This window comes from Somniosus microcephalus, chromosome 1 (assembly GCF_052327205.1).
Source record: "Somniosus microcephalus isolate GS21.2 chromosome 1, FLI_Smic_1.0, whole genome shotgun sequence".
In the NCBI taxonomy this organism is placed as follows: domain Eukaryota; kingdom Metazoa; phylum Chordata; class Chondrichthyes; order Squaliformes; family Somniosidae; genus Somniosus; species Somniosus microcephalus.
The window spans coordinates 436,692,309-436,713,374 of NC_140987.1; the positions used below are offsets into that span (position 1 = coordinate 436,692,309).

At 44.7% G+C, this 21,066-nt stretch overlaps 1 protein-coding gene across 1 annotated transcript in view; it reads left to right on the forward strand.

Moving 5' to 3' along the window:
• Nucleotides 1-804: 804 nt before the first annotated feature.
• The window catches only part of rxfp2l (relaxin family peptide receptor 2, like), a 152,371-nt gene continuing 132,109 nt past the window's right edge, over nucleotides 805-21,066 (forward strand). Inside the window, exon 1 of the mRNA XM_086000929.1 lies at nucleotides 805-983. Within this exon, the coding sequence (XP_085857055.1) occupies nucleotides 938-983 (46 nt within the window). The 5' untranslated portion in view covers nucleotides 805-937. The remainder of the gene's footprint in view (nucleotides 984-21,066) is intronic.

Consider the following 21,066-nt stretch of genomic DNA (forward strand, 5'->3'; position numbering starts at 1 on the left):
ATGCGGAGTGTTCCTGTGAGGTCTCTTGAGGACTTGCTTGTGAATATACTGGCTGCAAGCAAATCCCTGACTGTGCAATGAGGTCTGTGATCAGAGATTGTTGCAGGAAGACCAGGTCTCTGAATCCCTCTCAGGTGCTGCCCCAATTACATTTAGATCCTGTTGAAAATGGCCATTGTGGCACTGTGTTATGTCCATCTCAATGCCTGGGCATCCTCCGTGAAAGCAATCCTGAAAGAGCTGTAGCAAAATACTGCAGATGCTGGAAATCCGAAATAACAACAGAAATTGCTGGAAAAACTCAGCAGGCCAGGCAACATCCGTGGAGAGAAATTTGAGTTGACGTTTTGAAGAAGGGTTTCAACCCGAAACGTCAACTCAAATTTCTCTCCACGGATGTTGCCTGACCTGCTGAGTTTTTCCAGCATTTTCTGTTGTTATTTCCTGAAAGAGCTGTGCTCACTGCCCTGAGGTTTGCTTCCCAGATCTCCACAGTTGCTGCATGTTGCTCAATGTCAGCCTATTGAGGGGAAACTGTGCAGCCTACAGGAAAAGTACACTATATTTTCTTTTTGACCCTCGATCTTCTATCCGAAATATGATTTAGAAGAGTCGTGTGCGTGTGTTTTTTTTAAACCGGAATGGTACATTACAATCGACAGGCGTAGTGTATCTAGCAAGATGCTGTAGACTTTCATAGGAAGATTTTATTCGGGGTGTATTATGTAACTCTGCAGATGTGATTTTTTTTTTCTCGTGTTCCTGGCTCTGGGGGAGCTGGGCTCTTGCGTTGGGCTGGGAGTGGGTTGGCGGAGACGGGACATAACTGGGAGCGGGGCGGAGACTAGTAACTCGCCGCTCTCGCACACAGGCACACACGAAGCCAAGTCCTGGCATACATCTCGAGTCCCGGGAGCGCGGAGCCTCAGTCACCAGAATGGCACCTCTTTTACTGCCAGTCGCTCTTCTCATCACCATTGCGGGTGAGTCTCCTTTCTTGTCAATTACACTTCGTATATTTCTCTCAGTCTCCTGTTAATAACGTTTAAACATTGCCCAGCTCTTCCAAATTATATTTTCGTTGTATTTAAAGGGAAAATACGGTCTGTTATTCGGCTGGTTATATGTGCGTATTGTGCCGGACAATGCACACGTTGCATGTGTTCATTTTTACTAAGTTCCCCCCCAGAGATGTAATTGCAGCCAAGATGTCTTTAGTCCCGGGCTGAAGTGAAAGAAGAATTCCAAGTGTATTACTATCTGGTGAGTGGGAGAGAAAGGAAATGAATCTCGGTGGGGCTGCTAATACAGGCTTGTTCCCGCCCTGGATCGGGATGGATTGGAACTTTTAAAGCCACTAATAAGAAATTCGATTTGATTGTGTCACGGAGTTAATTATTGGTTTACATTACACCGCTTCCCTTCTACTTTTCAGATAGATATCTATGTACAAACTCGCTGCCCTGACAACCTAACTGGGTCTCACATACCTTTTTATTTCTGATATTTGTAATTAAATATTCAATCTGTAAAGAGTTCGTTTTTCGTGTGCAGTATGTTATTGATGCTTCAAAAGTTTACACTGGTCTCGTTTCTTGTGGAGCACTGCTGTTTAAAAAAAATTCTAGCCCTGCGATCAATGTCCACATCTCACTGATCAGGATGGTGCTGGGATTGAAAAAACTGGGACTCAAAGTGCTCAGAGCTTGAGTGACTGACCCCTTAGTTGGGGGGCCAAGGAGGTGCAGCCAGATGTAGCCAGGTGGCATCATGAGTGGGGTCCAGGATGCCCAACATTTGTAACATAGAAACATAGAAGATAGGAACAGGAGTAGGCCATTCGGCTCCTCGAGCCTGCTCCACCATTCAATGAGATCATGGCTGATCATCCAAATTCAGTACCCTGTCCCTGCTTTCTCCCCATATCCCTTGATCCCTTTAACCTTAAGAAATATATCCAACTCCTTCTTGAATATATTTAATGAATTGGCCTCAACTGCCTTCTGTGGTGGAAAATTCCACAGGTTCACCACTCTCTGGGTGAAGAAATTCCTCCTCATCTCAGTCCTAAATGGCTTACCCCTTATCCTTAGACTGTGACCCCTGGTTCTGGACTCCCCGGCCATCGGGAACATCCTTCCTGCATCTAGTCTGTCCAGTCCTGTCAGAATTTTATAAGTTTCAATGAGATCCCCTCTCATTCTTCTAAACTCCAGCTAGTATAAGCCCAATCGACCCAATCTCTCATACGTCATTCCTGCCATCCCAGGTATCAGCCTGGTGAATCTTCACTGCACTCATGGCAAGAACATCCTTCCTCAGATAAGGTGACCAAAACTGGAGTGAAATACTTTCAATTCAGTAAAAGTCGTGCCCTGATTAGATACCAAGCTCTGCTGCGCCTTCCGACCACTCCAGGACTGCAGTTGGCGGCAGCAGTCTTGCACAGAGCAGTTCAGGTGAGAGGTGGCCTTTGGCGTGTCTAACGGGGAGAAACGGGAATGAAAAGGTATCCGTCACATCGTTCAACTTTCAGCCCTTTCAGTAAACTGCCACCGGCGAGCGGGGGGGGAGAGTTACCAGTAACAAACTGTTTTTGCAACCAAGCTGGGGAAACCTTTGTGTACCTAAATTTTGCATGCAACCAGATGAGATCGCCCAACTTTTCTGAAAGGTGAAGATGTTCCTTCCGATTCAGACTCTTGCCCTGGAAGTAAAATGGGGATTTTCATGCTGAGAAGGTTCGGAAAGTTTTGGGGCCAGATGTTTGGAAGGATCTCAGTGGCTTTTTGTCAAGAAATGGGATCGTAGCCCGAGAAAAGCCTCCTGTCGCTTGTACATAATACAACGCGGCTCTTCCGGACTGGTTCGGAGCACGACCCCACCCTCCCTCTCGTTTAATACATGCATGTGTTTCCTACTTCTGTGCACAATATCCAGTTTACAGACAAGCGATGTGAGTGGCCGATACATCGCCGACTGGTTCTAGCTATGGTGCTATTCACCTGGCACCACACCACAACAGGTGAAGATGTTTTCAGGGTTTCACTGCGCTACCGGTACCTATTGCTAATTCCTCATCGGTGTAAATGTTGTTGGAGACATTTTCATGAGCATAGCGCATTATACAGTAGACAAACAGAGAGATCTTGATCTGCCCCATAGGAACAGCACTGTACAAAATGAGAGCTGCTGGACTGTAACAGATTATTAGTATTATAATGTCAGTATGAACCCCGATGATTACACAGGTAGGATCAGGTTTTGTCCTTTCCCTTATATTTTTTTAATTTGGGATTATATTGAAGTATAGTTTTTTTTCTTTTCCGGGAAAGCTCAGCAGCATGAAAGCCCCTAACCCTTGGAAATATTGCTCTTCATTTTACTATCGTTATTACAAGAATTGTATCTGGCTGATGGTTAATATTGTCATTCTACCTCCCGCTCACTCAAAAAAATTCTGCTGAATTAATATTAAATGAATGGTTAATTACTTTTCTTTAACTCCCAGTGAATGGCATTCCTGATGCCATTTTAAATATAGGACAGGCTGAGCACACTGCATGTTACAGATAAAAATTAGTACTTTGCAACTCTCTGAACCCCAGGTCATTAGTCGTTCATTCACGAACTCAATCCCCACAACAACTTACCTTTACTTAGTGCATTTAAAGTAGCAAACCGTCCCAAGGCGCTGAACAAGAGCGATATCAATAAAAACATTTTTAACACTGAGCCACATAAGGAGGTATCAGGACAGATGACCTTGTTCAAAGAGGTAGGTTTTAAGCAGCATCTTAAAGGAGGAGAGAAAGATAGAGAGGTTTAGGGAGGGAATTCCAGAGCGTAGGGCCTTGGCAGCTGTAGGTAGGGCGGCCATTAAAATCAGGGATGCGGGAGAGGCCAGAATTGGAGGAGTGCAGAGATTGCCAGGGCTTATAGGGCTGGAGGAGATTACAGAGATAGGGAGGGGCGAGGCCATGGAGGGAATTGAAAACAAGGATGAGAATTTTTAAATCGAGGTGTTGTCAGGCCAGGAGCCAGTGTAGGTCAGCAAGCACAGGGGTGGTGGGTGAACGGGACTTGATGTGAGTTAAGATACAGGCAGCAGAGTTTTGGATCAGCTCAAGTTTATGGAGGTTGGAAGATGGGAGACTGGCCAGGAGAGGATTGGAATAGTCAAGTCTAGAGGTAAGAAAGGCAGGGATGAGGGAAAACAAACAGAAGCAAACACTGATCTCAAGTTTTTACCGACTTGAAGGATCAAAGAGTTGTATAATGTACCACTCTTGGCAGTGGATTGGTTTAAATGAATGATCAGAGGATAAAGAAATGATTGGATCAGGAATTTCACCCAATGGGAGTGCATGGGAAAAGGTTAAGTTCAATGAAATTCGGTATAATATGAGTAAATGGGAAGGGGTTTAGTCCATTTCAATTCTATATAATGGGAGCCAAAGCAAATTCATTTGGTCCATTGGAATTCTATACATTGGTAGGAATGGAAAAGAGTTTAGTTCATTCAGAGGGATTTAGGCGTCCTTGTACACGATCACAGAAAGTTAACATGCAGGCACTTTATCTTGCAAATGTTAAGTTGGAGGAGGTTATGGTCCATTAATGACTTGATGTCATACAAGCAGTCAGACAGCACTGTGGTGGTCGTGAAGTTGAACGTGGTAATGTGGGGGTAGGGCTCGGTGTTGTCAGTGTATATGTGAAAGCTGACTTGCATGCTTTCAGATAAGTATGTAACCGCATGTAGATGAGGATTAAGAGGAGACCAAAGATGAGTCCTTGGGGACCTCTGAGATAACCTTGTGGGTATGGGAGGAGAAACTATTAGGGAACAAGTGCTGGCTGCATTGACAATGTGCATCTCTGTGGTGCAGTTGTAAAATAATGACCTGATAGTTAGAAAGCCTAATTGATAGCCACAGCTACACTTGATTCAAGCCTGTATGATACTTCAAAATGACTAGATAACTGCAAATCATATATTGCATCTCAGACCACACATTTGGTGTATAAAAGAAAGAAACTCATCAAAGCTTTTAGAATAAATAGATAGCAACATTGTGTTTGCCCATCAATTTTATATTGCTCTTAATCAAAAAGCAGAAGTTAGTTTGACATGGCTGAAGGTCTCTTGCCTTCTGTTTACCAGAAAAAATGACTGGAGCTTTCAGTAATTCAAATGAATTCAACAACCATTTTGTTAATCAACCCTGGTGAACCCCATTACTTTGAATTGCAGGGGGTGCAGGAACAGAGAGATGTGGGGGTGTTTGTGAACAAATCTTTGAAGGTGGCAGAACAGGTTAACAGAGCAGTTAATAAAGCACATGGGACCCTGGGCTTTATAAATAGAGGCATTGGGCTAGAAATTGGCCTCCTTAGTGCCTCCCGATATCGCCTTGGGGGGTCCTCGGGGGGCCTCCTTCTGTGCTGTACTGTTCTATGTTTCTAGTGTAAGGTGTTAGATACAGACATGGCACACAGAGTCAACACCAAAATCCCGTGTACCTGAAATAATGGCAGATGCTTTCTACCATTACTCCTGCCTTGTAACTGCTGCAAGATCCCCACATCTACCTATGAACGTATGGTCATCACCTCATGCCCCTCCATGTTACATTTTGTTAAGCTGTTCCCTGGACATTGGAACAAGTAGGTAGGAGAAAGCCTCTAAGTTTGAGGGTAGGATTGGTTGGTGAGCAATGGGCAATTTTCCCTGCCTGTCAAGTCATGAAACTTCTATCATAAACAGGATGGCTTCATGGTGTAAAAGGAAATTGATGTCATTTTTTAAAATCATTTTTTGGGACGCGGGTGATGCTGGCATGGCCAGCATTTATTGCCCATCCCTAGTCCATGTAGTGAAGGTACTCCCACGATGCTGTTAGGTTTTATATGACTTATATTGCATAGAATTACATAGAGCACAGAAACAGGCCATTCGGTCCAACCAATCCATGCCGGCGTTTATGGTCTACTTGAGCTTCCTCCCATCCTTCCTCATCTAATGCTATCCGTGTAACCCTCTATTCCCTTCTTCCTCATATGCTTATCTAGCTTCCCCTTAAATGCATCGATACTATTTACCTCAACTACTCCCTGTGGTAGCGAGAACTTCTTTGTACATTTCAATGCATGTGTCAGTATTAATAAAGGCACGACATCTGAAATGTACTCTGATCGAGTCTATAAAGCAATTTAAAGGGAAGTTTCAGCTCCAAACATTTTACATTTAACATATATAGTCCCTTGTAAATAGTTCATTTTCATTATTTCAAAAGCACAGAAAAACATGTTTCAAAGTGGATCGTTTTCACTGACTGAGAACAACCATTCTTCATTCTGGAAAGACTTGGTGGCCTTTGGTCGCCAGTTCATGATATATGATTTGCCATTCTTGCATAAAATACATAGGGGGAGAAATTCGGTCTCGCCCCGTTTGGGGCGCCATTATCGGCCGCGCGCAAAGTTTAGCGCCTGTATCGATTTGTATGTGGGTTCAATGACGAGACATTTATGAAAGAGAATTACTTTTTATCCAAAGTATGTTCAACTCAGTTAAACAGCATTACAGGAGACATCATGTTAGAGATCCATCTAAAACGAAAGTAAAACTAAACTGCTTGTCTCTGTCACATGCCCTCTGCTGGTCAGGCATAAGTAATCAATCAGGCAACTATGCTGGTAAGGCATCATAATCAAACAGGCAAATACCATCACTATTTGCTGATATCATTACAGCGCCTGGCGCTAATTATCGCCTCCGACCGCAAACTTGGCTTTTATTGCCCCTGGAGGTGATTGGAGCATTAAATCAGCTGCTTCACACCTGTCTTAAGGCGCAAAGGCCGAGGAGCGAGGCGCTACCGCAGAGCGCTGGCGAAGCTCATGTGATGTCAGTCAGCAATGGAACACAGACACACTGGCGCCGGCCAGTTCTTAAGGGGGAGTTCTGACGAAAGGTCATCGACCTGAAACGTTAACCCTGTTTCTCTCTTCACAGATGCTGCTTGACCTGCTGAGTTTCTCCAGCATTTTCTGTTTTTATCTTAAAGGGGAGGGTTGATTTTGCTCTCCATCCACATCCTGCTCATTGCAGCCTTGAATTTCGGCCAGGAGAGACCTGTACATAAAATCCGCAGGAAAGAACAATGGAGAGACCCAGGGAAAGAGCTCAGAGTGCAGCCCCCACAGTCTCTTCTAAATAGATACAAGGAAGGGCAAATCAAAATGAACCTGCAAAGTGCTGCTCAGTACCCAAAACTCCTTCACACAGTGTTGAATCTCTTCAGAAATCTCTCTCTCTCTCTCTCAGTATGCGTGGTGCAAAAATGTCACCAACAAAAAAAGGCAGGAAGCGGTCGCCTTTAAATAGCACTCCCCTAGTCCCTTTCTGACAGCATAACGCTCCCCTCAACCTGTCGTTGCTAGCGGCAGGCGGTAAGGCAGGGGGCGCCACTCAATATCCGGTTCGGGGCGTTACCGGGGTGTTGCACACTCGACTGACGTCACGATCTGCCGGCGCAGGAGATCGTGGCGGTAGTGTTTAGCGCCACCGCAAAATGTCTAGTTAATTTCGCGAGCGGCGCAAATATCGCTGCGCCCGGGCGCTAGTTACTTTACGCCCCATTAGCACCCTCTTAAGGCGCTAACGGGAGTCGCAAACAACTGAATTTTTCCCCCATATAGACTGAAACTAGAAATTTCAAAATGGGAGGGGAAAGGAAGATTATTTTACTGGTGAATGTTGGTGCTCTTCAATTTATCAATGTCAGCTTGTCTCAGTGGTAGCACCTTTGATTCTGAGTCAGAAGGTTGTGTGTTCATCATGCAGCCCAGGACTTGAGTGCATGATTTGGGCTGACACTTCAGTGCACTGACGAAGTGCTGCATTGTCTGAGGTACTATTTCTCAGATGAGAAATTATTCCTGTTTAAGTGAACATAAAAGATCACACGGCACTGTTTCAAAGATCAACGGAGCTCTCCTAGTGCCTTAGCCAATATTTATTCCTTAATCAACACTTCATTAATTGGTCATTATTGCATTGTAGTTTGTGGGACTGTGGCAAATTGCATTTGCCTACGCAACAGTCATTGATTGGCTGTGAAACAAATTGGGAAGTCCTGAGGATGTAAAAAGGTGCTTATATACAATGCAAGTTTGTTCCATCTTTCTTTCGTTTCATTGGTGCTGTGGAATGGAACATGTTTCCATTTCCAGAACTGGTACCAAACAGCACCAGTTCAGGTATAGCACAGTCTGTAAGCGTGACCCTGAGCTTCCGGTCACCTGTCACTTTAATGCTCCGCTCCACTCCCACTCTGATCTCTCCATCCTTGGCCTCTTACACTGTTCCAACGAAGCTCAATGTAAGCTCGACGAACAGCACCTCATCTTTCGATTAGGCACCTTACAGCCTCCTGGACTCAACATCGAGTTCAACAATTTCAGACCATAACCTCGGCCCCTATATTTTTTTCCCTTTTTTTCTCACATGGTAGCTGTTGATGATTTTGCCATCACCTTCACATCTCATCTAGAGTCATCTTTTGTTTCTTAACTTGTCCCATTATCTTCTCTTTTTGCCTTGCACTATCATCCCTTTTGTCAGTCAATCTCTCCTGCCTTCCATCCTATAACAGTTCTTTCCTCCTCTCCTCCCTGTCCCTGCTTAAAAATCTCTCTTCTCTAAGTTTTCCAGTTCTGATGAAGGGTCCTTGACCCGAAACGTTGACTCTATTTCTCTCTCCTCGATGCTGCCTGACCTGCTGAGAGTTTCCAGCATTTTCTGTTGTTATTTCAGGTATAGCACAGCCAGCTGCAGAGTAAAACTCACTTTACAGTTGCCCATACCATTTGCTTTTACATAAGAACATAAGAACATAAGAACATAAGAAATAGGAGCAGGAGTAGGCCAATCGGCCCCTCGAGCCTGCTCCACCATTCAATAAGATCATGGCTGATCTGATCCTAACCTCAAATCTTCTATCACTCTGCATCCACCCGAACCCATGTGATCTCCCGGGAGAGGCGAAAAACCAGATAAAGACCCAATGGCCAATTTGGGAGAAAAAAATCTGGGAAATTCCTCTCCGACCCATCTAGGCGATCGAAATTCTTCCAGGGGATCACTCTGTCCCTATATTTTCTACAGTACTTACCTTCTGTAAAGGCGATCTCCACCCCAGCCAGGAACAGGAATAAAACCATCTCCTGAAATCTAACAGAATTAGAACACAGTAGGAGCAGAACAAGGCTACACGGCCCCTGGGCCCGCTCCACTACCCACAGGGCCATGACCATTCCGAACCCAGACTCATGTCCAATTTCCTGCCCGCTCCCCGTAACCCTTTATTCCCTTTACTTCTAGGAAACTATCTATTTCTGTTTTAAATTTATTTAATGATGTAGCTTCCACAGCTTTCTGGGGCAGCAAATTCCACAAACCTACCACCCTCTGAGTGAAGAAGTTTCTCCTCATCTCAGTTTTGAATGAGCAGCCCTTTATTTTAAGATTATGCCCCCTAGTTCTAGTTTCACCCATCATTGGGAACATCCTCACCGCATCCACCCGATCAAGCCCCTTCACAATCTTATATGTTTCAATAAGATCGCCTCTCATTCTTCTGAACTCCAATGAGTAGAGTCCCAATCTACTCAACCTCTCCTCATATGACCACCCCCTCATCCCCGGGATTAACCGAGTGAACCTTCTTTGTACTGACTCGAGAGCAAGTATGTCTTTTCTTAAGTATGGACACCAAAACTGTATGCAGTATTCCAGGTGCGGCCTCACCAATACCTTGTACAACTGCAGCAATACCTCCCTGTTTTTATATTCCAACCCCCTAGCAATAAAAGCCAACATTCCATTGGCCTTCTTGATCACTTGCTGCACCTGCATACTAACTTTTTGAGTTTCGTGCACCAGGACCCCCAGATCCCTTTGTACTACAGTACTTTCCAGTTTCTTGCCATTAAGATAATAACTTGCTCTATGATTTTTCCTGCCAAAGTGCATAACCTCACACTTTCCAGTATTGTATTCCATCTGCCAAATCTCTGCCCACTTACTTAGCCTGTCTATGTCCCTTTGCAGGTTTTTTATGTCCTCCTCACTCACTACTTTCCGTCCCATCTTTGTATCATCTGCAAACTTTGATATGTTACACTCGGTCCCCTCCTCCAAATCGTTAATGTAGATTGTAAAGAGTTGGGGACCCAGCACTGACCCCTGCGGAACACCACTAGTTACTGGTTGCCAATCTGAGAACGAACCATTTATCCCAACTCTCTGCTTTCTGTTAGAGAGCCAATCCTCCACCCATGCCAGAATATTACCCCCAATCCCGTGATTTTTTATCTTGAGCAATAATCTTTTGTGTGGCACCTTGTCAAATGCCTTTTGGAAGTCTAAATACACTACGTCCACTGGTTCCCCTTTATCCACCCTGTATGTTACTTCCTCAAAAAACTCAAGCAAATTTGTTAAACATGACTTCCCCTTCATGAAACCATGCTGAGTTTGCCCTATTAAATTATGTTTATCCAAATGTCCCGTTACTGTCTCCTTAATAATGGACTCTAACATTTTACCAACCACAGATGTTAGGCTAACAGGTCTATAGTTTCCAGCCTTCTGCCTACTACCCTTTTTAAATAATGGTGTTACATTAGCAGTTTTCCAATCTGCCGGGACCTTTGCTGAATCCAGTGAGTTTTGGAAAATTATTACCAATGCATCCACAATCCCTACCGCTACTTCCCTCAAGACCCTGGGATGCAAGCCATCAGGTCCAGGGGATTTATCCGCCTTGAGTCCCATTATTTTACCAAGTACCACTTCCTTAGTGATTTTAATTGTATTTAGTTCCTCCCCCCCTAGAGCCCCCTGTTTGTCCAGTGTTGGGATATTCTTAGTGTCCTCTACTGTAAAGACTGATACAAAATAATTGTTCAGTGTTTTTGCCATCTCCATGTTTCCCACCATTAATTTCCCGGTCTCATCCTCTAAGGGACCAACATTTACTTTAGCCACCCTTTTTCTTTTTATATAACTATAGAAACTTTTACTGTCTGTTTTTATATTTTTTGCTAATTTACTTTCATAATCTATCTTCCCTTTCTTAATCAATCTTTTTGTTATTTTTTGCTGTCTTTTAAAGACTTCCCAATCTTCCATCCTCCCACTAGGTTTGGCTACCTTATATGCCCTTGTTTTTAGTCGGATACTATCCTTAATTACTTTACTTAGCCACGGATGGCTATCTTTTCTTTTACACCCTTTTTTCCTCAGTGGAATATATTTTTCTTGGAAGTTGTAAAATAACTCCTTAAATGTACACCACTGGTCATGTACCGTCTTACCCTTTAATCTATTTTCCCAGTCCACTCTAATTAATTCCGCTCTCATACCTTCATAGTCTCCTTTATTCAAGCTCAGCACGCTTGTTCGAGATCCAACCTTCTCACCCTCTAATTGAATATGGAACTCAACCATGTTATGGTCACTCATTCCAAGGGGATCCTTTACTAGGACATTTTTAATTAATCCTGTCTCATTACACAGGACCAAATCTAAGGTTGCTTGCCCCCTGGTCGGTTCAGTTACATACTGCTCAAGAAACCCATCCCTAATACACTCAATGAACTCTTCCTCAAGGCTGCTCTGCCCAATTTGATTTGTCCAGTTAATATGATAATTAAAATCCCCCATAATTATAGCTGTTCCCTTATTACAAGCCTCAACTATTTCCTGATTAATACTCCGTCCAACAGAGTTGCAACTGTTCGGAGGCCTATAGACTACACCCACTAGTGTTTTTTTCCCCTTATTATTCCTTACCTCCACCCAAACTGTTTCACTATCGTGCTCCTTTGACCCAATATCATTTCTCTGTATTATAGTGATTCCTTCCTTTATTAACATAGCCACCCCACCTCCTCTCCCTTCCTGCCTGTCCTTCCTGATTGTTAAATAACCTGGTATGTTTAATTCCCAGTCATGGTCACCCTGCAGCCATGTTTCTGTAATGGCCACAAGATCATACCCATATGTCATTATTTGTGCCGTTAACTCATTCATTTTGTTACGAATGCTACGTGCATTCAGATAAAGAACTTTCAAATATGTTTTGTAACACTTAGTTCCTGTTTTTTCCCTTTTTAGTACTTTACTTTTTACTCCATACCTTCTGTCCCTTCCTGACACATTCTGTTTTTTAATTCCCCCACTGCTACCTAAGTCTATGACCTTCTCTGTTGTCATTTCTATGATTTGCTCTCTAGAAACCTCCCCCCCACTAATTAGTTTAAAGCCATCCTTGTGGCATCTGTAAATGAGATTACCAATGTAGGACAGTTTTGTACCTTGGGCTAGTGCCTCCCAGGTACTTGGTTAAAACTGCCTAACTTGTGTAGGGAACTTTATTTCTAAGCTGCATTTGAACACAGATCTATAAGCAGAAGCACAGTATGCTAGCTCACTGGACCACCCTGTCCCCTTGTCTCCCTTTTGAGCCAAGTCACTAACACACAAGAAGTTGGTTTTTTCTGTTTGATGGTTATCCTGTACTTTGGTGAAAGAACAAAATGAACTGACAGCACGTCAGACGTCTTAATTTCCACACGTTTAAGCCAACAAGATGCAGTATGATATCATACATTTGGAACAAAAGGCTGTTATCATTCTCTCCACACCAGGAAGTGGCAGAGTGAAAAACTTCCACTTTCAAACATTGTTCTTGTGCCAATAAAACAATAAAAATGAACTGTTGGTGGGGCCTAGACAATGTATCAGTACTTTCTGTATTGAATATATGTTGTTTTGCATACTCTTCCAATATTTAATTCTTGTCATAGATTCATTTGTATTCCTATATTCCTACATAAATAAGAGTCGAAATGGGGTAGAGGACCAAAGGGATCTAGATGTACAGGTACGCAAATCACTAAAGCTAGCGACACAGGCTAATAAGGCCATAAAAAAGCAAGCAAAGCACTGGGGTTCATTTCTAGAGGGATAGAATTGAAAAGCAGGGATGCTATGTTAAACTTGTATAGAACCTTAATTAGACCACACTTAGAGTACTGGGCACAGTTCTGGTCATCGTATTACAAAAAGGATATCGAGGCACTGGACAAGGTGCAAAAAAGATTTACAAAGATAATGTCAGAACTGAGAGGTTATAACTATCAGGAAAAACAGGATATTTTTTAAATGGTGAGAAACTTTCAAATGTTGGTATTCAGAGTGATTTGGGTGTCCTCGTGCAAGAAACACAGAAAGCTAGCATGCAGATACAGCAGGCAATAAGGAAGGCAAATGGCATGTTGGCCTTTATTGCAAGGGGGTTGGAGTATAAGAGTAAGGAAGTCTTGCTACAGTTGTACAGGGCCTTGGCGAGACCACACCTAAGGAAGGATATACTTGCCTTGGAGGCAGTGCAACAAAGGTTCACTAGATTGATTCCTGGGATGAGAGGGTTGTCCTATGATGAGAGAGTGTGTAGAATGGGCCTATACTTTCTGGAGTTTAGAAGAATGAGGTGATCTCATTGAAACATACAAGATTCTGAAGGGGATTGACAGGGTAGATGCTGAGAGGTTGTTTCCCCTGGCTGGAGTGTCTAGAACTAGGGGGCATAGTCTCAGGATAAGGGGTCGGCCATTTAAGACTGAGATGAGGAGGGATTTCTTCACTCAGAGGGTTGTGAATCTTTGGAATTCTCTGCCCCAGAGGGCTGTGAATGCTGAGTGTTTGAGTATATTCAAGGCTGAGATCGATAGATTTTTGGACTCGAGGGGAATCAAGGGATATGGAGATCGGGCGGGAAAATGGAGTTGAGGACGATGATCAGCCATGATCTTATTGAATGGTGGAGCAGGCTCGAGGGGCCATATGGCCTACTCCTGCTCTTATTTCTTACATTCTTATGAAAGACTGACTAGGCTGGGGCTTTTTTCTCTAGCACTGTTGCCACACAGCGCCAGGGACCCGGGTTCGAATCCGGCCTCGGGTGACTGTCTGTGTGGAGTTTGCACATTCTCCCCGTGTTTGCGTGGGTTTCCTCTGGGTGCTCCGGTTTCCTCCCACAGTCCAAAGATGTGCGGGTTAGGTTGATTGGCTATGATAAATTGACCCTTAGTGTTGGGGGGATTAAATACGTGGGGATAGGGTGGGATATGTGTTGGTGTAGGGGTTACGGGGATCGGGTGGGATATGTGTCGGTGCAGGCTCGATGGGCCGAAATGGCCTCTATCTGCACTGTGGGGTTTCTGTGATTCTGTGATTCTGTGAAAAGAGAAGGCCGAGGGGTACCTAACACAGGTCTTTGAAATTATGAAGGAGTTTCATAGGGTAGATCTAGAGAAGATGTTTCCACTTGTGGGAGAGTCCAAAACTAGGGGCCATAAATATAAGATAGTTGACGTAAGAAAACTACTAGGCACCTGGTCTAAGCGTTAAACAAAGCTTTAATCAACTGTTTTACAACATGGAGGTCTAGTTGTGTCCTTCACTAGTTCCTGTTAAGAATGTCCTGCGCAAGCTGGGCCCGTGCCCGAGTATTTATACTCTCCCTGGACAGCGCCACCCGCAGGCCACTCAGTATTATTTCATAAGTCTTTCTTTCATGAGTGACTGATTCATGTCAATAGTCACTAATAAAACCAATAAAGAATATAGGAGAAACGTCTTTACCCAGAGAGTGGTTAGAATGTGGAACTTGCTATCACAAGGAGTAGTTAAAGTGAATAGCATAGATGCCTTTTAAGGGGAAGCTAGATAAGTACATGAGGGAGAAAGGGATAGAAGGTTATGCTGATAGATTTAGATGAAGAGAGGTGCGAGAAGGCTTGTGTGGAGCATAAACACCAGCATAGACCAGTTGGGTTGAATGACCTGTTTCTGTACTGTAAGTTATCTGTACATCGAGTTACATCACGTCCACAGCACAGAAACAGGCCATTGTATAAAAATATATATATATGCAAGTTATTATTGTAAGCTATTTCAAAGAGATCATTCGGGTGCAGCATTTCATTAATCACCAGATGATATCACACTATTAAAGACCACAGATTCAGATATAAACAATAAATTAAAAAATAAAAACTTTTTTTGCTACCAATTAAATAAAATCAGATAATGAAGCAGTCCGTGCCCGCATGCAGCAAGACTTGGACAGCATTCAGGCTTAGGGAGATAAGTGGCAAGTAACAGGTGCCAGGCAATGACTATCTCCAACAAGAGGGAGTCTAACCACTGCCCCATGATATTCAATGGGATTACCATCACTGAATCGTCCACCATCAACATCCTGGAGGTCACTATTGACCAGAAACTTAACTGGACCAGCCACATAAATACTGTGGCTACAAGAGCAGGTCAGAGGCTGGGTATTCTGTGATGAGTGACTCACCTCCTGACTCCCCAAAGCCTTTCCACTATCTACAAGGCACAAGTCGGGAATGTGATGGAATGAGTGGATGAGTGCAGCTCCAGTAACACTGAAGAAGCTCGACACCAGGACAAAGCAGCCCGCTTGATTGACACCCCATCCACCACCTTAGACATTCACTCCTTCCACCACCGGCGTACCGTGGCTGCAGTGTGTACCATCTACAAGATGCACTGCAGCAACTTACCAAGGCTTCTTCTACAGCACTTCCCAAACCCGTGACCTCTACCACCTAGAAGGACAAGGGTAGCAGGCGCATGGGAACACCACCACCTGCAAGTTCCCCTCTGAGTCACACAACATCCTGACTTGGAAATATATCACTGTTCCTTCATCGTCGCTGGGTCAAAATCCTGGAAATCCCTCCCTAACAGTACTGTGGGAGTACCTTCACCACATGGACTGCAGCGGTTCAAGGAGGCGGCTCACCACCATCTTCTCAAGGGTATTTAGGGATTGGCAATAAATGCTGGCCTTGCCAGTGACGCCCACATCCCATGAATGAATAAAAAAAGATTTCCACATGTTACAGTCTACTGAAAGACCTGGCTCTCCCACCACAGAAACATAACGCATATAGAGCTCTGGATCCCCATGTATCTCATTAAGTATTGTGTTAGATGTGGCTCAGTGGTAGCACTCTTGCCTATGAGTTGGCTGTGCATTCAAGTTCAGATACAAGAGCTCAAAATCTAGGCTAACACTCCAGTGCAGTACTAAGCGATTGCTTGTGGACCCAACCATGATGCAACGTCTGATGGCTGATGTCTGAGCTTCCACTGCAGTGCAAGCAGAAGCCAACCAACATCTGAGTGCTACAGTGGAAGCTCAGCTTGCCTCCATGTAAGCTCAGACTGCTCTCCTGCAAGCTCAGCTTGCTGTCATGCAAGCTCAGATTGCTGCCATCATGGATACCAGCATTGAAAGGGGCTTGCAGGGTGTCCCAGCAGTCCGGTAATCTGTCCTCCCCGGGGGAGTGCCACTGGCTCCATGGAGCACGAACTTGCTGTCCTCTCTCAGGACATTGAAACCCGTTCTGGGGGAGGTGGGAGCAGTTCAAACCGGACGGTTTGCACCTGGGCAGGGCTGGAACCGATGTCCTAGGGGGTGTGTTTGCTAGTGCTCTGGGGGAGGGTTTAAACTAAGATGGCAGAGGGTTGGGAACCTGAGCAGGGGGACAGAGGAAAGGGAAACAAGGATAAAAGCAAAAGAAAGGAAGGAGAAAAACAAAAGTGGCAGTCAGAGAAATCAACGGTTCAAATCAAACATGGCCACAGTAAATAATAATTCTAATAGGTCTAAGAGCGTTAAAAAAATAAGCCTGAAGGTTGTATCTTAATGCGAGGAGCATTCGTAATAAGGTGGATGAATTAGCTACGCAAATAGAGGTAAGCGAATATGATTTGGTTGGGATTACGGAAACGTGGCTCAAGGATGGCCAAGGTTGGCAACTCAACATCCAGGGGTATTCGATATTCAGGAAAGATAGGCAAAAAGGAAAGGGAGGTGGGTAGCATTACTGGTTAAAGAAGGGATTATCACAATTGTAAGGAAGGATATTAGCTCTGATGATGTGGAATCTGTATGGGTAGAATTGAGAAATACCAAGGGGCAGAAAACGTTAGTGGGAGTGGTATATAGATCTCCAAACAGTAAGGCGGAGGTTGGGAATGGCATTAAAAGGGAAATTAAAGAAGCGTGCAATAAGGGCACAGCAGTCATCATGGGTGACTTTAATCTACATATAGATTGGGCTAACCAAATTAGTAACAATACTGTGGAGGAGGAATTCCTGGAGTGTTTATGCGATGGTTTCCTGGACCAATATGTCGAGGAACCAACCAGAGCTCAGGCCATCTTAGACTGGGTATTATGTAACGAGAAAGGATTAATTAGCAATCTTGTTGTACGAGGCCCCTTGGGTCGGAGCGATCATAATATGATTGAATTCTTCATTAAGATGGAGAATGAAGTAATTGACTCAGAGACTAGAGTCCTAAATTTAAATAAAGGAAACTACGATGGTCTGAGGCACGAGTTGGGTAAGATTGATTGGGGAATGTCACTCAAAGGGTTGACGGTGGATAGGCAATGGCAAACATTCAAAGACCGCATGGATGAACTACAGAATTTGTTGGCACAAGTTTGGCACAAAAATAAAACAAAAAAGGTGACTCAACCGTGGCTAACAAGGGAAATTAGGGATAGCATAAGATCCAAGGAGAGGACATATAAATTGGCCAGTAAAAGCAATAATCCTGAGGATTGGGAGCAAGTTAGGATTCAACAAAGGAGGACAAAGGGATTAATTAAGAAGGGGAAAATAGAATATGAGAGTAAGCTTACAGGGAACATAAAAACTGACTGTAAAAGCTTTTATACATATTGTGAAGAGAAAAAGATTGGTGAAGTGAAGCGTAGGTCCCTTGCAGTCAGAATCAGGGGAATTTATAATGGGGAACAAAGAAATGGTGGACCAACTAAATACATATTTTGGTTCTGTCTTCACAAAGGAGGACACAAATAACCTCCCAGAGATGCCGGGGAACATAGGGTCTGATGAAAGGGAGGAACTGAAAGAAATCAGTATTTGTAGGGAAATGGTGTTAGGGAAATTGATGGGATTGAAGGCCGATAAATCCCCAGGGCCTGATAATCTACATCCTAGGGTACTTAAGGAAGTGGCCCTAGAAATAGTAGATGCATTGCTGGTCATCTTCCAACATTCGATGGAATCTGGAACAGTACCCATGGATTGGAGGGTAGTTAATGTTACCCCACTATTCAAAAAAGGTGGTAGAGAGAAAATGGGGAATTACAGACCAGTAAGCCTGGCATCAGTAGTGGGGAAATGCAAGAGTTCATTATAAAAGATGTAATAGCAGAGCACTTGGAAAACAGTGACAGGATCGGACAAAGTCAACATGGATTTACAAAAGGTAAATCCTGCTTGACTAATCTACTGGAATTTTTTGAGGATGTAACTGGTAAAATAGATAAGGGAGAACCAGTGGATGTGGTGTATCTGGACTTTTAGAAGGCCTTCAATAAGTTCCCGCATAAGAGATTAGCGTGTAAAGTTAAGGCACATGGGATTGGGGGCAAGGTATTGACTTGGATAGAGAACTGGTTGGCAGACAGAAAGGAAAGAGTTGGAATAAACGGGTTCTTTTCCGAGTGGCAGGCAGTGACTAGTGGGGTACCGCAGGGATCGGTCCTTGGACCCCAGCTATTCACAATATATATTAATGATCTAGACAAGGGAACGAGATGTAATATCTCCAAATTTGCAGACGACACAAAGCTGGGTGGGCATATGTGCTGTGAGGAGGATGTTGAGAAACTCCAGGATGATTTGGACAGGTTGGGTGATTGGGCAGAAACATGGCAGATGCAATATAACGTGGATAAATGTGAGGTTGTCCACTTTGGTGGCAAAAACAGGAAGGCAGATTATTATCTAAATGGCAATAGATTGGGAGAAGGGGAAGTGCAACGAGACCTGGGTGTCCTTGTGCACCAGTCCTGAAGGTAAGCATGCAGGTGCAGCAGGCGGTTAAGAACGCAAATGGTATGTTGGCCTTTGTAGCGAGAGGGTTTGAGTACAGGAACAAGGATGTCTTGCTGCAGTTGTACAGGGCCTTGGTGAGACCACATCTTGAGTATTGTGTGCAGTTTTGGTCGCCTTATCTGAGGAAGGATGTTCCTGCCATGGAAGGAGTTCAGCGAAGATTCACCAGGCTGATACCTGGGATGGCAGGGATGACGTATGAGGAGAGATTGGGTCGATTGGGCTTGTACTCGCTGGAGTTTAGAAGAATGAGGGCTGATCTCATTGAAACTTATAAAATTCTGACAGGACTGGACAGACTAGATGCAGGAAGGATGTTCCCGATGGTCAGGGAGTCCAGAACCAGGGGACACAGTCTAAGGATAAAGGGTAGGCCATTTAGGACAGAAATGAGGAGGAATTTCTTCACCCAGAGAGTGGTGAACCTGTGGAACTCTCTACCACAGAAGGCGGTGGAAGCCAGTTCATTAAATATATTCAAGAAGGAGTTGGATATATTTCTTAAGGCTAAAGGGTTCAAGGGGTATGGGGAGAAAGCAGGGACTGGGTACTGAATTTGGATGATCAGCCATGATCGCATTGAATGGCGGAGCAGGCTCGAGGGGCCAAATGGCCTACTCCTGCTCCTATCTTCTATGTTTCTATGATGACAGCATTTGTCCTCCCACCCCTGCCACTCTGCCAGTGCCCTTGCTGTTGCCAGTCAGCCAGCCAGCCCAGAATGCTTCCGCTCATTCTGAGATGGTGCAGTCCGAAGCCGGGCCTTCTAGGCCCAGAGCTGCTCGAGGTCATCCTACAAGGCAATCTGCAGTCTCCCCCACTGAAAGTCAGCAGCCTTCCACCAGCCACACTGCAGTCATTGGGGTAGCACTGCGTAGGAGCACTGGGACAGGCCAAGGCACACGGAAGACAAACACTAAGAGTGATTAGTTTACACTTGTATGCAATATGCTTTGATTTATGAATTTGGTTTGTAATGTTTATTTTGTGTTGGCTTTCATTTTTGCATTATAGCCAAGTGGGTGCTGTGATGGCCAGTGACATAGGGAAGGTAAGGTGCGGGACTGTTGGTGAATGGGGAATTTGGGTTGCATTTACTGGTATCACAGTCGGATGAGTTCTTCACGGACAGCTCGCCCAGAAAAGGGCTGCCTAGGTTGCCTCCTCCCTTCCGTCTCCTCCTCCTCCTGCTCCTCAGCTGCTCACCGTATAGCTGGTGGCAAGGGCTGTGCCCTCATGATGGCGAGGCTGTGCAGCATGCAGCAGACCACCATGAATCGTGACAGCTGCCCTGCCGAGTACTGCAGGATTCCTCCAGAGCGGTCCAGGCAGCGGAAGCGTTGTTTCAGCCCGCCAATGGTCTACTTTATCACATTTCATGTGGCAGCATGGCTTTCGCTGTATGCATGCTGCCCATGCGTGCATGAGTTGTGCACCGGAGTCATGAGCATGTTGTCAGTGGATAGCCCTTGTCACCAATAGCCAATTTGTCGTGGTGGCTCAAAATGCAGATGGCACAGCAGACTGCCGCAGAATGAAGGCATCATGACTGCTGCCAGGATAGAGGGCATTGACCTGCATCATTCACTACCTATGGGCAGACACCAGCTGGATGCTGAGGGAGTGGAATCCCTTTCGGTTGCGGTACATCTCAGAGTTGACATGCGGTGCCCGCAAAGCGACGTGCGTGCAGTCAATGGCACCCTAAACCATGGGGAAGCCTGCAATCCTCGCGAAGCCGCGTACTCGCTCCGCCTGCTGCTCTCTTGCAAGAGAGCATGAAATGTAGTCGGCTCTCTCAATACAGCGCCTCGGTGACCTGCTTACGCAACAGTGGATGGCAAACTGCGAGATGTTGCAAATATATCCTGCACCAGCCTGGAAGGAGCCCGGCGCATAAAAGTTCATGGCCGGGGTCACCTTCACAGCCACTGGGAATGCGGTCCTCGCCCGGCTCTGGGGCTGCAGTTGTGGCTGCAGCAGGTGGCAGATTTCAGTGAGGACGTCCTTACT